A 17,971-nucleotide genomic window follows, 5' to 3' on the forward strand; every position below is an offset into this window, starting at 1 on the left:
GCTCTCTACAGAAGGCAAAACAGTGAAGCAATATTCACCATGCAGTCCTATAACCTGTTCCAATGGTTTCCTATTCTCTGGAAAACATAGGAACCTCCAAACATAGAACATTCCAACCTGTCATTATATGTAGCCATGAACTTTCAACTTCCCTAAAAGTTCCAAATGAATTAACTAGCCCACAAAAACAAATGCAACAAATAAATGTTTATTCAAAATAAATGTTAATTTTCTAAACCTCAGTTAAGTCAAGCTTGAGTAGAGATTCGCTAAATGTTACAAACCACCATAACTTGCAATAGCATGCATTCTTATATGATGTCTTATAGTTTAGACACTATATCTCATCACAGGAAGTGATGCAACATCACATGAACTTACCTGTGTTATGCAACCTTGTGATAAGATATAAATCACAGAACTATTAGCGAATAATTGTGACAGCTCTAGCTTTTCAAATGAGCATAATTCCTGATTTGGGTCACATTATGGGAAGGAGGTGTACACATTGTATCTATTCTGAAGAAGGCTCACTGGACCTGAAACATTAATTCTGCTTTCTCTCCACAGATGTTGTTGGAGCTGTTGAGTTTCTCCAGCAATTTCTGTTTCATTCCTGATTTCCAACATCCACAGTTCCTTTATTAATCATTACTGATGTCCTGCTTTTACCAAGTACCCCTGCGCATTATTAATATCCAAATAATCATTCACTGTTGTCTTGAATACTTAAGGTGAATTTGTTTGCAGGCTGTGCAGTCCATACCCCATTAGCAGACTAATACTGAACTAATGTTTAGTTAGGTTGCTGATGAAAGAGAGAAACAGATAATATTTATGACACAAAGATGCCATTCTGCCCATTTTGTTTGGGCCACAAATCATTGAGGAAGCGCTTAGATCTCAGTTATAGAATCTTAGAGATGTACAGCATGGAAACAGACCCTTCGGTCCAACCCGTCCATGCCGACGTCCATATCCCAATCCAATCTAGTCCCACCTGCCAGCACCCGGCCCATATCCCTCCAAACCCTTCCTATTCATATATCCATCCAAATGCCTCTTAAATGTTGCAATTGTACCAGCCTCCACCACATCGTCTGGCAGTTCATTCCATACACATACCACCCTCTGCGTGAAAACGTTGCCTCTTAGGTCTCTTTTATATCTTTCCCCTCTCACCCTAAACCTATGCCCTCTCGTTTTGGATTCCCCGACCCCAGGGAAAAGATTTTGTCTATTTATACTGGATTTGGTTCTAGGAAATGAACCAGGCCCGGTGTTAGACTTGGAGGTAGGTGAGCACTTCAGGGACAGTAACCACAACTCGGTGACTTTTACTCTAGTGATGGAGAGGGATAAGTGTGCACTGCAGGGCAGGAGTTATAGTTGGGGGCAGGGAAATTATGATGCGGTGAGTCATGACTTAGGATGCGTGGATTGGAAAAATAGGCTTCAAGGGAAGGACACAAATGATATGTGGAGCTTGTTCAAGGAGCAGCTATTGGGTGTCCTTGATAAGTATGTACCAGTCAGGCAGGGAGGAAAGGGTCTTGTGAGGGAGCCGTGGTTTAATAAGGAATTGGAATCCCTTGTGAAAAGGAAGAGGGCGGCCTATGTAAAGATGAGGCATGAAGGTTCAGTTGGGGCGATTGAGAGTTATAAGGTAGCCAGGAAGGATCTAAAGAGAGAGCTAAGAGCAGCGAGAAGGGGACATGAAAAGTCCTTCGTTGGTAGCATTAGGGAAAACCCAAAGGCTTTCTATAGGTATGTCGGGAATAAAAGGATGACTAGGGTAGGTATCGGTCCAGTCAAGGATAGTAGTTGGAAGTTGTGCGTGGAGGCGGAGGAGATTGGAGAGACATTAAATCAATACTTTTCATCAGTATTCACTCAGGAACAGGACATTGTTGCTGATGTGAATATTGAGTCACAAGTGATTAGAATGGATGGCTTTGAGGTATGTAGGGAAGAGGTCTGGGGAATACTGGAAAGGGTGAAAATAGATAAGTCCCCTGGGCCTGATGGCATTTATCCTAGAATCCTCTGGGAAGCTAGGGAGGAGATAGCGGAGCCATTCTTATGTCGTCGTTGTCTACAGGAATAGTGCCAGAAGACTGGAGAATGGTGAATGTGGTCCCCTTGTTCAAGAAGGGGAGTAGGGATAGCCCTAGTAACTATAGGCCAGTGAGTCTCACTTCTGTTGTGGGCAAAGTCTTAGAGAGAATTGTAAGGGATAGGATTTATGAACATCTGGATAGGAATAATGTGATCAAGGATAGTCAGCATGGTTTTGTGAAGGGCAGGTCGTGCCTCACAAACCTTATTGAGTTCTTTGAGAAGGTGACCAAGGAAGTGGACGAGGGTAAAGCAGTAGATGTGGTGTATGTGGATTTTAACAAGGAGTTCGATAAGGTACCCCATGGTAAGGTACCCCCTACTGCAAAAATTACGGAGGTATGGCATTGAGAGTGCATTAGAGGTTTGGATTAAGAATTGGCTGGCTGGAAGGAGACAGAGGGTAGTAGTTGATGGTATAGCTTCATCTTGGAGTGCAGTTACTAGCGGTGTTACACAAGGATCTGTTTTGGGACCATTGCTGTTTGTCATTTTTATAAATGACCTGGAGGAGGGACTTGAAGGCTGGGTGAGCAAGTTTGCGGATGATACGAAAGTCAGTGGAGTCGTAGACAGCGAAGAAGGATGTGGCAGGTTATAGCTGGATATAGATAAGTTGCAGAGCTGGGCAGAAAGGTGGCAAATGGAGTTCAATGTAGCTAAGTGTGAAGTTATTCACTTTGGTAGAAGTAACAAGAAGATGGATTACTGGGCTAATGGTAGGCTACTTGGTAGTGTGGATGAGCAGAGGGATCTTGGTGTCCATGTACACAGATCTCTGAAAGTTGCCACCCAGGTAAATAGTGCTGTGAAGAAGGCATATGGCGTACTGTGCTTTATTCATTGAGGAATTGAGTTCCGGAGTCCTGAGGTCATGCTGCAGTTGTATAAGACTCTGGTGCGGCCTCATCTGGAGTATTGTGTGCAGTTTTGTTCGCCATACTATAGGAAGGATGTGGAGGCACTGGAACGGGTGCAGAGGAGGTTTACCAGGATGTTGCCTGGCATGGTAGGAAGATCGTATGAGGAAAGGCTGAGGCACTTGGGGCTGTTCTCATTGGAGAAAAGAAAGTTTAGGGGAGATTTGATAGAGGTATACAAGATGATTAGGGGTTTAGATAGGGTTGACAGTGAGAACCTTTTTCCGCTAATGGAGTCAGCTGTTACTAGGGGACACAGCTTTAAATTAAGGGGTGGTAGGTATAGGACAGATGTTAGGGGTAGATTCTTTACTCAGCGGGTTGTGAGTTCATGGAATGCCCTGCCAGTAACAGTGGTGGACTCTCCCTCTTTATGGTCATTTAAGCGGGCATTGGATAAGCATATGGAGGTTATTGGGCTAGTGTAGGTTAGGTAGGCTTCGGTCGGCGCAACATCGAGGGCCGAAGGGCCTGTACTGCGCTGTATTTTTCTATGTTCTATGTTCTATGTTCTATCCTATCCATGCCCCTCAATTTTGCAAACCTCTATAACGTCACTCCTCAGCCTCCGACGCTCCAGGGAAACCAGTCTTCGCCTGTTCAGCCTCTCAAGATCCTGCCAATATGCTTTTATTAAAAGAACATTAATGTTTATTACATTCAAAAGGGAAACAGAAACAGTCTGATACACAGGAACTATTTGAAATATGTCCCTGTTCCTTCAGTGTCGCTGGGTCAATATCCTGGAACACCTTCTCTCACAGGTCTGTCTACAGCAATGCAGAGGACCTCGAGCATTGCAGGTTCACTTCCACTACTAGCGAAGGTCACATTGAAGGTCCTGCCTTCTCAAAGCGGTCAGTCGCCTTGAGATGTTGTGAACTTTAGGTAAAAATGCCACCAGTCACCTCTATCTCTCTAAGGGGAGAAATCTGGCACCTTCAGTCTTTACGAGTTCACAGTCAGATGATTTGTAGCAGCATGTGGTGTAATCCTCTTCTGTTCGGAGTTTTCAGTCTTCTACAGTAATCAACATTTCCTTTCTTCCTGACAGACGACAGACAGATTGTTAAAACTAAAAAAAAACACCACGCTGCATACTGATATCTGGACCACGCTAAACAGTCAGATTGAGTGATTTTTTTTATATAAAGACAAGCCTTTCGTTAAAACTTCCTGAAGAATTAGCGACCATATCTTAAATCATTTTCACTTCACAATCTGCATTTTAACATGTGTTACCCTGATCTTACACTAGTAATCAAATCATTGAGGTAGACCATTGTAATTTTCTGAGCAACTCCCGCAAATCCTTTTCAAAGAAAATTCTGAAACTGTCAAAAGATCTTCAAGCAGTGGGGCACCCTAGGGGAATTTTACAAATCCACGAATCCACTTGTTATTCCTTTATGGGATGTGAGACCACTAACAGGGTCCGTATTCCTTGCTCGCCCCTAGTTGCCCTAAAGAAGCAAATAGTTATCCACCAATTTGAAAACTCTGGAGTGGTTTCTTCTGGGTCTCACCTCTTTGATTTCAGTTTCCTCAGATTTTACAACATTTCTTCAGATAGGTTTTATCTCAGAAAATTACTCTCCCACCATTCCTTATTTACCACCCAATCACCAATTCCCACTAATAAACATGTTCTCGAGCAAACTTCCATTATCTGGTGTTGGAAGGTTCACTGGTGTTAAAATAATATTTGAAAAATTGACTCTGATCAGAAACGAAATGCCAAATTTAACCATTCAACCTGAGGAGTTCCGAATTTAACAATTTAACTAAAATTCTTCCCTCTTCAAATGAAATAAATTGCACTTTGTCCTAATCCCACGTTCTTTAAATTGGTTTGGTATGACTATTATACGAAGTTACAACATTACGTGAAATACAGAAACAAAACTTTAATCTCGAAAACGAAAACCTGGTCAGCCTTTGAAATGCTGCTCGTTAACGAATTACGTCGTTCCCTGATAGTTTAATCAGTTTACATTGTTGTCTGGAAAATCATAAAATTTTGACACTTTATACTCTACCTAAGACTTGCCACTTAATTTTTCACGTGTTTGAAATGTCAGCCATACTCTACAAGCACATCACGTTTTCAATCCCCCAATCGTCCTGGAAATATGAATTCTTCTTCTTATTGTTGATTAACTGCTCAACCTCCCTTTCAATTCTAGACGCACAGAGAGAAGTGTTTCTCCAGACCTCAAACTCTGAGGGAGCAGCTTGTTAAAATTTAAGCAGATTTTAAGTCTCATAATATAAACCACAACATAAATTCGTACAAGACAACATCGAACAAATATGGAATAAATACACATACAAGACCAGACCACAGAGGGTTAGCAGGTTTTTTCGGTGAAAAAGAAATGAAAGAACTGCTGATGCTGGAAATCTGATTTCCCCCCACGGGTGCTGCCAAACCTGCTGAAATTTTCCAGCAATTTCTGTTTTTGATATTTAGTCCAGCGAGTTGTACTCAAAGAAATCAAAACAGAAATGATTCATTGTCCCAGTGAAATACAGAAACAACTTCCCTATAAGCAAGATTGCTTAATTTTTCCTTTTCTTTAAAAACAAATTACTTGCCTTCTAAATAACTGTCTGTGTCTTCAAAACCTTATCTTCTCTGGTGTACATGATCTGGTGTTGGATTGAAACGGCATCGCTCTGAAAGCTAGTGCTTCCAAATAAACTTGTTGGACTATAACCTGATTTTTAACTTTCTCTGGTGGAGTGTAGCTTCTGTGTGAGTTTGTCTTGTTTACTTACCAGCAGGTTTGACATTATTGATGGAACCTAAACAAAATAAAATACATCTTTAATGGCGTGATCTGCATTTGCGTCACGGAAGTTTATTATGCTCCTAACTTTGATCTATTTATCTGCTGATCTTTTTGCTGCTATTATTTTCGCAGGTGCTTCACCTCCTCTGATTTTTTTTTCACAAACTCCATCAGCTTTCTCAAAATGCTGCTATGACCAGAAGCCAAGCGAGCCATCGCCTTTCCAACTTTAACTTGCTCAAACACTTGTGGGCAAACGCAAGTGTTGATTCAAATGGAACCTGGCATTGTGTTCAGATTCTGTAGCAGATAGTGAGTCAACAAACTTCAGGAACCAACTCGAAGTCAAATTGCTTGAGCTATTTCCTTTCTGCGATCACCCACTTAATTCCAGTCAAAGTGAACACGTCATAGGAACAAATGCTACCCCGGACACATTCCATCCCACCCCTTATCGAGTGCTTAAAGTTTGACTTTCTGGTAATTTAAAAAAAAGTACTCCTCTACGCGATCTTGAGGGTGGAATCCGATTGGGTGGTCACAGGGAAGTTTCCTGCAATTTTTATTACTCCAGCCTTTGATCAATTATATCAAGCTAATTTTGTGCAGCTGCTGGAGAAGATAAGTCAGGACCTTCAGTGTTGGGAGGCTCTAACAAAATCTTGGTTGGGTAGAATAGCTCTGGTTAAAATGCATGTTCTTCCTTGTTTATTATATCCCATGCGAACGCTCCCTCTGATGCTGCCTGGGCAAGTTGGCTCAGTTCTTTAATCTGGCATCACATACTCAATTGCCCATAGTGTTGGATACATTAGTCAGAGGGAAATGGGTCCCTTTGTTCTGGTTAGCACGCAATACAATACTTTTCCCTGTACCTCAAGCTGTACAGCACGGAAACAGATCCTTCAGTCCAACCTGTCCATGCCAACCAGATATCCTAAATTAATCCCTTCCATTGGCCAACATTTGGCCCATATCCCTGTGAACCCACATATTCATGTACACATCCCGATGCCTTTTAAACATTGTCATTGTACCAGCCTCTACCACTTCCTCTGACAGCTCAGTCCATACACGCACCATCCTCTGTGTGAAGACATTGCCCCTTTAGGTTTCTTTTCTATCTTTCCCCTCTCACCTTAAACCTTTGGCCTCTAGTTTTGGACCACCCCCATCTTGGGGAAAAGGCATTGGTTATTTAACCTATCCATGACCCTCATGGTATTATAAACCCCTATAAGGTCACCTGTCAGCCTCCAGCCCAGCAAGTGTGGACACAGTGGCTAGCACTGCTGCCCCACAGCGCGAGGGACCCGGGCCCGACTCCAGCCCCGAGCGACTCTCCGAGTGGAGCCTGCACATGCTCTCCCATGTCTGTGTGGGTTTCCCCTGGGCACCCCGGCCTCCCCCCGCAACCCAAAGATGCGCAGGCCAGGTGAACCGGCCACGCCAAACTGCCCACTGTGTTCAGGAATGTGTAGGTTAGATGCATTAGTCAGGGGGAGATGTAGAGTAATAGGATAGGAGAATGGGTGTTGGTGGGTTACACTTTGGAGGGTAGGTTCAATTCTCACCATGGCCAGTTGTGAAATTGAATGCATTAAGTCTAGTCATTTGTGGCTAGCACCAGAGTAAATGTGTATGAAAGCTCATGGGTTGTTCACATATCGTTGGAGGGGGGAGGAATTCTGCCACTCCTGCCTGTTGTGACATACACATAATTCCAGTCATACACTGTGTGGTTGACTCATAAATCACCTCAGGAATGGACAGTAAATGTTGCCTTGGTAGTGTTAACCATATCTCAAGACAAATAAACGAACACAGATGTATATCTAAAATTTCAATACGAATCACGTACCATGAGTCTTAATCTCTCTCTCTGAATCATTGCTCATCAGAAATCTTCTCTCAAGTATAAAAATAGTTATCTTTCATTATCTTCTTTCTCCCAGTATCCACATTGCCTTAAAGTCAAAACTCATTGTTTTCTGCTTGTTCTTCCCCAGAACCTCAAAACTATGATCTCTTCACATGCTCAAACCCTGAAATCTGCAATCTCCCTCCCTTATTCGCTTAATGCTGATTGGTATTTTTTTGTATTCTGTCCCAGTGTCCTTGACCTGTGTTCTATATTAAAGGTTTTTCATTTCAATTATCTCATTATCATTTCTAAATGACCATTCAGTCACCATCTATGTCTCTTATACTCATTTTATCAGCTGAAATTACCCTCTTTCCATTTGGTCTACTCTAATGTCCCTCTCCCTCATTCTCTGTCATGTTTTTACTCTATTGATGGTTGGTTAGATATATCAACATAACGTTGTTTCTGCATCCACAGAGAGGAAATCGTCCAACCACTGGGTTCTTAGCTGTCACGTTGGGCCTGAACTATTGTGATGAAATTGATGTTGCTGGATTTGGTTATCCATTGAATCAAAAAAATGGGAGGATTCATTACTTTGATCAGCTGAGTATGAAACATATGTCAGTAAGTATCTGATGGAAACACTCCCCTGATTCCATGTTCCATCTTGTGGAGTGGGAAAGACAGTTTGATGCACAAGTCATCACTGTTCAGAATGATTGATAACATGTTCCTTTCAGTCATTAATGTCGTGCTGCTGCACTTCAAGGAGAACTCTAGGGTGAGCGTTTTATCATTTTCGTTCTTCTCCACAAGTATTTTAGTCATTTTATAGTTGAGGCAAGCAGGGGCAATGTTTTCCAGCTTTCTAGTCAGTGCCCAGTCCCAAGATTAATTTGCAGGAGGTTTGCCAACACTGTGGACCTAGCCCCAGGAAGGAGATTAGTGTTTGCTTAACTGTCCTCCCATTTCACCTGGAGAATGTGGCAGAGAAATGTCTGGTGGAATTTCTCTAGAGCGTCGCTCATACACGTCCAAGATACACTGTTGTGCTGGAGTGTTGTAGCAGAAACTGTCCATTGTGACTTTCATTGGCTTGCTGAGGACTTTGTTGTTAAGCACCCACTCTCATAATTTGTGGAAGGGTGAACTGCTGCAGCTGATCTGGTATTGGATGTCTTTGTCAATACTTTGACAGTCACTTCACCTTAAAAAATGATTGGAAAAACCTTTAGGCAGACATTTACACCATTTCTCTGAGGATGCTGTCAATTGCCCATTGAAGTTCCAATTGAATGATTGATGAAGTCCTACATAAATTCTACCCTATAGTTTTTGTGAAAAAATGGTCCACAATGAGATGCTTCTTAATGCAAAACATTTCTCCTAAACTACTGTCTTCTGAATGCATATCTATAAAATCCCCTTTCAGTCCACAGAATGGGTTTGAATCACCAGACAATTACTGAAGGGAGTCTTCGATGATTATGGTCAGTCCAGTCTCAGTTCATAATAAAAACAGAAAGAAAATTTCAGAATGAAATAACTCCACAGAGACTAGTATCCCATCACCATCTCACTTTTTACTGCAAGGTGAAGAGTCCATGATACTGATCTAACTCCCTCAGAGCCAGGTTTCAGAGCAAACAGGATAGCTGACATTTATGTTCATTTTTTTCTTTATTTCTTTTTTTTCCTCCTGTTTGTTTTTATTAAACCCCCACACTACCGCCTAACTGCGGTAGTGCTTATTTTTTCCCCAGCACCCATGTTTTGTGTATGCAGGTGTGAGACACAGTGAAAGACACAAGGTGCATGAATCTTTATTCAGTTTCCATCACCAGGAAGAAAGGAAACATCCGAGTGGCCAGTGACAAGCAGTGCCCTTCACATCAAAGGGCAATGCTGTGTGATCAAACAGTGAAGGGGACAGCAGGGATTAAATCAAAATAGAGTTGGAGGGGGAAATAATGCACTCCACTCCCTGTGGCACCCACCTCTCCCTGAACAACTCCAGGGTGTTGGTGGAGACTGCATGTTCCTTCTCCAGAGACACCCAGGCTCTAACGTAACCACGGAAAGAGAATCAGGCAGTCGGCCCTAACGACCCCCTCCACGGCCCGCTGCCTGGACCTGTTTATGGCCAGTTTGGCCAGGCCCAGGAGCAGACCCACAAGGAGGTCTTCAGACCTGCCCTCCCTCCTCTGTACCGAGTGCCCAAAGATCAGGAGCGTGGGACTGAAGTGCAACCAAAAGCAAAATCAAAAAGGGAATGCAAACCCCACACTCAATATACACATGGTCCACGGACTCCACAGTGCCACAAAACAAGCAGTTGGGCTGGGAGTTCGTAAACCACTGCAGTTTCAGAGGACCACTGCGTGCAGCACCCTCCAACATTTCTGGTTTATTTTAACCCCCACACTACCGCCTAACTGTGGTAGTGCTTTTTTTTTTCCCCCAGCACCCATGTTGTGTGTGTGCAGGTGTGAGACACAATGGAAGACACAATGTGCACAAATCTTTATTCAGTTTCCACCACCAGGAAGAAAGGAAACACCTGAGTGGCCAGTGACAAGGAGTGCCCTTCACATCAAAGGGCAATGCTGTGTGAAACATTTCTGTTCGTCATTGTCAGCCAGGGCTCCCTGATTGGACCAGATTAACAATCCCAAACAGGGAACTTACATTCTGTGAGGCCCATCTGGCTGACATTGTTACTACAACACAGAGGGTCTGACAGCATCTGTGCAGCTCAATTTGATTCTTTCTCAGAACTGGATTATGAGGAGCTGGAAACAGTCTCTGAGGATGGAGATGTGGCTGTGAAAACTAACTTTAGCAAACACCTTGTGAAACACTGGGAGAGAAATGGAAACCAGTGAAAGTAAACAAGCCAAGGGATTAAAAAAACGGAAATCCAATCAGAGAGAAGAGGAGAACTTTGTTGAGATGGGCACACCTGGAAGAAAAGTCACAGTGAATTAAACATTCAAATAAAAGTAAGACACTACACTTGCTGGAAACCTCAAATAAAACCAGAAAATGCCAGAGAAAGTCAAATGGTCTAGCAGCTGTGAGGGACAGATTTAATATTTCAAATCTAATATTATTTCTCCAGGAGTCAATCCAGTTCAGCTCTTAGTGAACAGTGACACAGATACACTCCTAGAGTTATAGAGGTCTACAGCATTGAAAAAGGACATTTGGTCCATCACAAGTTAAAAACAGGCACCCAACTATTTTCATCCCATTTCCAGGTGATTTTCAATTTACTGGCTTTGCTCAAGGGATGTGTGCCCATAGCTAGCTGAGTGCTTACTGGGTAATTCTTCTTACTGGGTAATTCTGGGTAATTGTGTCTTTGAGTCCAATTCAGAAACCTAAGCACATTCTCTAGCTGCTGGTTTAACAGAGTACTGAAATAATGCTGTGCCACAAGAGATACCAGCTGGTAAAACTGCAATCACCTTACTTTGAAGAAGTAGGGTAAGTTTCTCCAGAGTCCACACTGAAAGGCATTTCTTGACAAACAAAATTAACAAAATCAGTTGATTAGCCCACAAGCACATTTCTGGTTTCACAGAAAGTTATCCAATTTTTTTGCCAAAAGCAGAAACCAGGAAGATTCAGAAAAAAGTTTTGAGACGAATTTTATGCCAGAAGGAAAATTGAACCTATATATTTTATAAGGTATAAACATTCCAAGTACACCTAGAAAAACATAACACGGAGAATAGGTAAAACAGCAGATAGTGAGAATCAGTGACAATGCTGTGCAACTAAAAGAGCCCCATAGCCACAAGCATAGAGATGTATAGCACAGAAACGGACCCTTCGGTCCAACTCGTCCATGCTGACCAGATATCCTAAATTAATCTAGTCCCATATCCTTCTAACCCTTCTTATTCACATACACATCCAGATGTCTTTTAAATGTTCTAATTGTACCAGCCTTTACCACTTCCCTTAGCAGCTCATTCCATACATGCACTACCCTCTGTGTGAAAAAGTTACCTCTTCCGTCCCATTTAAATGGGAGTTTGTGGGTATAATTGAGGACACTGTACCAAGGTTCATCCCCAAGAAAAGAAAGATTATCTGGGGAGGGATTAGACAGCCGTGGCTGACAAAGGAAGTCAGGAAATGTATTAAAGAAAAAGAGAGATCCTATAAAGTGGCCAAGAGCACTGGGAAATCAGAAGATTGTGAAGACTACAAAAACAAACAGAGGATAACAAAGAGAGAAATAAGGAAGGAGAGGATCAAATATGAAGGTAGGCTAGCCAGTAATATTAGAAATGATAGTAAAAGTTTCTTTCAATACATAAGAAACAACTACAGGCAAAAGTAGACATTGGGCCACTTCAAACTGATGCTGGAAGGCTAGTGATGGGAGATAAGGAAATGGCTGGAGAACTTAATAAGTACTTTGCGTCAATCTTCACAGTGAAAGACATGAGTAATATCCCAACAATTAAAGGGAGTCAGGTGGCTGAATTGAGTATGGTTGCCATTACAAAAGAGAAAGTGCTAGAAAAGCTGAAAGGTCTTAAAATTGATAAATCTCCTGCTCCCGATGGGCTACATCCTAGAGTTCTGAGGGAGGTGGCTGAGGAAATAACGGAGGCATTGGTTGAGATCTTTCAAAAGTCACTGGAATCAGAGAAAGTCCCAGATGATTGGAAGATCACTGTTGTAACCCCCTTGTTCAAGAAAGGATCAAGACAAAAGATGGAAAATTATAGGCCAATTAGCCTAACCTCGGTTGTTGGTAAAATTCTAGAATCCATCAATAAGGATGAGGTTTCTAAATTCTTGGAAGAACAGGGTCGGATTAGAACAAGTCAACATGGATTTAGTAAGGGGAGGTCATGCCTGACAAAACTGTTGGAATTCTTTGAAGAGGTGACAAGTAGGTTAGACCAGGGAAACCCAGTGGATGTGGTCTATCTAGACTTCCAAAAGGCCTTTGATAAGGTGCCACACAGGAGGCTGCTGAGCAAGGTGAGGGCCCATGGTGTTTGAGGTGAGCTACTGGTATGGATTGAGGATTGGCTGTCTGACAGAAGGCAGAGAGTTTGGAAAAAAAGGTTCTTTTTCAGAATGGCAGCCGGTGACAAGCGGTGTCCCGCAGGGTTCAGTGTTGGGGCCACAGCTGTTCACATTATATATTAATGATCTGGATGAAGGGACTGGGGACATTCTAGTGAAGTTTGCCTATGATACGAAGTTAGGTGGACAGGCAGGTAATACTGAGAAAGTGGGTAAGCTGCAGAAGGATCTAGACAGTTTGGGAGAGTGGTCCAGGAAATGGCTGATGGAATTCCATGTGAGCAAATGCGAGGTATTGCACTTTGGAAAAAAAAATACAAGCATGGACTACTTTTTAAATGGTGAGAAAAGTCATAAAGCCAAAGTACAAAGGGACCTGGGAGTGCTAGTCAAGGATTCTGTAAAGGTAAACATGCAGGTTGAGTCCGTGATTAAGAAAGCGAATGCAACGTTGTCATTTATCTCAAGAGGGTTGGAATATAAAAGCACAGTTGTGCTACTGAGACTTTATAAAGCTCTGGTTAGGCCCCATTTGGAGTACTGTGTCCAGTTTTAGTCCCCACACCTGAAGAAGGACATACCGGCACTGGAGCATGTCCAGCGGAGATTCACACGGATGATCCCTGGAATGGTAGGTCTAACATATGAGGAGCGGCTGAGGATCCTGGGATTGTATTCATTTAGACGATTAAGGGGAGATCTAATAGAAACATACAAGATAATACATGGCTTGGAAAGGGTGGATGCTAGGAAATTGTTTCCGTTAGGTGAGGAGACTAGGACCCGTGGACACAGCCTTAGAATTAGAGGGGGTCAATTCAAAACAGAAATGCGAGACATTTCTTCAGCCAGAGAGTGGTGGGCCTGTGGAATTCATTGGCGCAGCGTGCAGTGGAGGCTGGGACGCTAAATGTCTTCAAGGCAGAGATTGATAAATTCTTGATGTCACAAGGAATTAAGGGCTATGGGGAGAATGTGGGTAAGTGGAGTTGAAATGCCCATCAGCCATGATTGAATGGCGGAGTGGACTTGATGGGCCAAATGGCCTTACTTCCACTCCTGTATCTTATGGTCTTATGGTCTAAATCTTTCCCCTCTCACCTTAAACCTATGTCCTCAGAGTGATGCAATCAGCTCCATTTTGCTACAATTATCTCTATCCTTGCGTATTTTTTTCCATTTCCCTTATCTATTCAGTTTGTTTTGAAATATCAAATTGCTCCCTTTTGATTTGTTTCCATCACATCTCAGTGCAGTCCAATCCCAAATATAATAATTAAAAGTGGACAGAAAATTTTCCTCATCTTTCCTTTAAAGCTTTTGTTTCTGAACTTAACTCTATGTCCTCTGGTTACTGATCCACCTCACTCGTGGAAAAGGACTGTCTTTCTTTGAAGTTAACAAGCCTCATAATTTTGGACAATTCCATGCAATCTCCTCTCAACATGCTCAAGAACAAACCCTGTTTATCCAGTCTCTCCACGTGCCTCCTTCATTCCTGACAGCTTTTTGGAAAGCTCCTCTTCAGCCTTCTTCACCTTCACATTCTTCCCAAAATGTGGTGCTTGAGCTCTCTGATAATACTTGAGATGAGGTGATTGTAAAGTTGCATTTTTCTGTCACAAGGGGGAGTTTGGCAAAGTATTCCTTCGATTACAATTGTCTCCCTCTCTTTATCTAGACTCTATTGCCTTTTATTCCTAACAGCAGATTTGCAACTAATCACATGTATTTTCATCTTGTGACTTTCTTTTCAGAACACTGTGCACAATGTCACCCATGAACACCTGTTTTTGAAGACGCTTAAGAATGCTGGAGTGATCAAATACCTCACTTAATCATCACAACCATCTTTACATTATTGAGATGGTTTACTTCAAAATATCTGTCAGCTATCTACTTTTATCTGTGCTTGATCCTTGTATATATTAAGAATCCCTCCACTCGATGACCATTTTCCTCCCTGCTAAGCCACAACGTTAGTTTCTGGCTTGACCTGGTGATTAAGTGCAACATTCTCTGTCTGCAGTGAACTGGTGAAATACTATTGGAAGGAGGGACTGTGCCATTTCAACACAGTGTGATTAAAGAGGCTGTGATATCATGGGCCTAATTTCACCACAGGCATCAGGACCCTAACACCGAGGTGAAAATGGGGTTCCTAAACCCAGGTCACACACCAATATCTCGGTGGCCCACCATCAAATTAAGGCCATCAGCTGGTCTCCTGTTTGCTGCTAGCCCAACCAGAGAGTTGAACTCTCAGTCACACCCAGAAATGAGGTGACCTCAGGCAAGGCAGGTTGGTGGCCTTAGGAGCCAGGCAAACGAACTATTAAAAAGAATGACAAGGTTAGGGTCAAATGGGGATGGGAGAAACCTCTCTGGTGGATTGTTGACACTGCAGAGACAGCCTTCCCTGCCCATGGGCCACTCTTTGGGCCAGTGTGCCTCCATCAATCCCCTTCATTCGAAACCTAAATCTTGCAGAGTCGGAGAGATCTAAAAGTATTGTGTAAATGATGCCTCACACATAGTGGAATCTGGCAGACTCACTGTTTCCAATTGAATTCATGTTCTTTTTTAATGCAGTCGGGGAGCTGGCACTGAGCATTGACAGCTTCTGTCAAATTAGTTGAAGGACAATGTGACAAGGTCTGGTATGAGGTATAGTTGCATCGAGTTAGGGAATGGGGAAAGGTGGATAGGCTAGGGAAATGCTAATGGGTACTGAAGGTTGTGTGGGGGTGGGGGGGGTTTGGATAAAGCTGTACGGGAATTAGGACATAGTGAGGGAGAAGGGTTTCTCTTTGCTACTGTTGATTTGTCTCCTTCTCTTTATCTTAACAACATTGCAGACAATTTGTCTCTTTTCCTTTTCAAGGGGTTCCTTGATGGTGATAGACATTTTAATAGGATTGCGGGTTGTTAATTTCCAGCCAAGAGCTGGTTACAAGTAGCAAAATAACTAAGTGTATGGCCCTTAAAAAATGTCAGCTGCTATTGTTACAATGATGACTTGGGTAATTAGAAGATTTTGTAGCCACTGAGCACTGAAAATGTAAACATTAAAGAGCAGCATACAGATGGAAGGAATAGGTTCTCACTCATTTGAGGGGTGATAGATATAGCACAGCTATCAGAGATAGTTTCTTTACTCAGGGAGTAGTACGGCGTGAAATGCAATACCTGCATTAGTCATAGACACCGCAACTTTAAGGGCATTTAACCAGTCATTGGATAAACATATGAATGAAAATGAAATAGTGTAGGATAGATGAGCCCAGTTGACTTCTACTCCTGGGCGGATGATTTGATCTATATGAGGGATCCCTGTTCTTTTATTTGAAGGTTTGCTAACTGGAACAAGGTCAAAAGACTCAAGGCCTGATACTCCAATAGTTAAAGCACCTCATCGACAAGCATGAATGTTTTTTAATAGATGAAAAAAATTTGCAATGCTTCCTTCTCAGATTAAGACATTTTTTAATATTTACAATTTGAATTGCGTCCAAGTGCTATAGGCATACTTTTTTCTGAAGGATTGCTGATGACTCCAGTGACAAATGTAGGAGTTGCTGGAATTGAAGATTGTCAGCCCTATGATCTTCAATTTTATATTAATCTTCAATATCCAAATTAACTTTAACCAAACCATTTGTGGTATAACTGAAGTTTACAATGAAGAAGATAGTTCTCTAAGTGACTTGCAGTAAAAGAAAGGCCCCTTTCGAGCCTCCTGGTTTGTGTAACATGACTCCACTGTTAGCATTGTTCCTGTACTAGTGAGTCTGACACAATGCACAGACACATCTCCCTCCAGCTTCCTCTACCAAGGTTTTTATGATTTGGAGATGCCGGTGTTGGACTAGGGTGGACAAAGTTAAAAATCACACAACACCAGGTTATAGTCCAACAGGTTTAATTGGAAGCACACTAGCTTTTGGAGCGATGCTCCTTCATCAGGTGATCAGGTGATAAGGTTTTTATGTAGCTTGTGGGTTTGAACATTGTTCTCTGGTTTCCTGTTTGAAATGGGCACAAGACAAGCAACTGGGGCTCAATACAATGAAGTTTACACATCTCCAAGAACCAAGTACCAAGGCCTGCACTTGGGAGCATGGCCATGTAAATAGCAGCAAATTGCACAAACTATTTGAACTTAAGTCATAAATTAGTAATTGGATAGTGTAATAAATTGTTATATTTGATGGGTTTTTTTAAAGAGGGTCTCAATAGGTGCAGCACTGTGTCTCTTGGCACTGCAGTGTCGTCTGAGCTGAATGTGAACAGTCTTGGTGCATTTTCTACAGCACAGTCAGTGCACAATCCAGTGGCATCAGCACAAACTGCCATTGGTCTGGATTAACAAGTTCACTCACAGACAGGCCAAAAGATGTTCAATGTGAGCAATGGGGAAAATAATGAATTAGAGGCTATTTATCTGTCAGTGGGATGAGGAATATGTTTGAAATGACTGCCTAATCCCCACCCACTCGACAATCCCATTGACCACTACAATTCTCTAATTCATGCTTCATCTCTCCCCCACTCCTTTTGCCACCCAAAGTGATCGTATCTCGATTCTTCTCAGCCACAAGCTGCAAGATTCCCTCAACAAATTGACCTCTCATTCATTGAGACTCTCCTTAAAACTTACCTTGGTGCCCATGTCTTGAGTCATTCTTCATGATATCTCTTTCTGTCAACCAATGTCAAATTTTGTGAAGTGCCTTGGTATTTATAGGTTAAAGACACTGTATCAATGGAAGTCCTTGTTGAAGCTCTTTTTTAATGCACACAGCATATTCTTGCTGAATGGGTTAAAGTTGGGACCTTTAATGTGACTTGAATATATTATTTATAATGGCAATTAAAAACGTTTGGCCTGGGACTCATTGGTTCTTTTTGACTAGTGTTTGTCAATGGATACATTTTACAATCTCAACACTGTCAGGCAGGAAACAGTTTGGTTAGCGATCAGACCTTAAGCCAACTCACAGAAACACATCTCCTGTGACATCGAGAAGTATAGGAATCCATGGCAGAAATCTTGAACGTGTTGGAGAAAATGCTGATCAACTTTCGTCACCCTCAAAAGTCCTGGTGAGCATTCTGTTGAAGAAACTATCATGCACTGGTTCCATGCTATGGAGTGGTCAGGTCCGTACCCGGGTGCAGTGTCACTTGTGGGATTAGCTGCATGAACCCAG

The 17,971-nt window shown here is 42.3% G+C and overlaps 1 protein-coding gene across 1 annotated transcript in view; it reads left to right on the top strand.

Annotated features, from left to right (window-relative positions):
* LOC132829509 (CMP-N-acetylneuraminate-beta-galactosamide-alpha-2,3-sialyltransferase 4-like) overlaps window positions 1-17,644 on the top strand; it is a 213,870-nt gene extending 196,226 nt beyond the window's left edge. The window contains exons 10-11 of the mRNA XM_060846728.1: window positions 8,178-8,327; window positions 14,516-17,644. Coding sequence (XP_060702711.1) covers window positions 8,178-8,327; window positions 14,516-14,596 — 231 coding nt within the window. The 3' untranslated portion in view covers window positions 14,597-17,644. The remainder of the gene's footprint in view (window positions 1-8,177; window positions 8,328-14,515) is intronic.
* Window positions 17,645-17,971: the final 327 nt, after the last annotated feature.

This window comes from Hemiscyllium ocellatum, chromosome 29 (assembly GCF_020745735.1).
Source record: "Hemiscyllium ocellatum isolate sHemOce1 chromosome 29, sHemOce1.pat.X.cur, whole genome shotgun sequence".
Lineage (NCBI taxonomy): Eukaryota > Metazoa > Chordata > Chondrichthyes > Orectolobiformes > Hemiscylliidae > Hemiscyllium > Hemiscyllium ocellatum.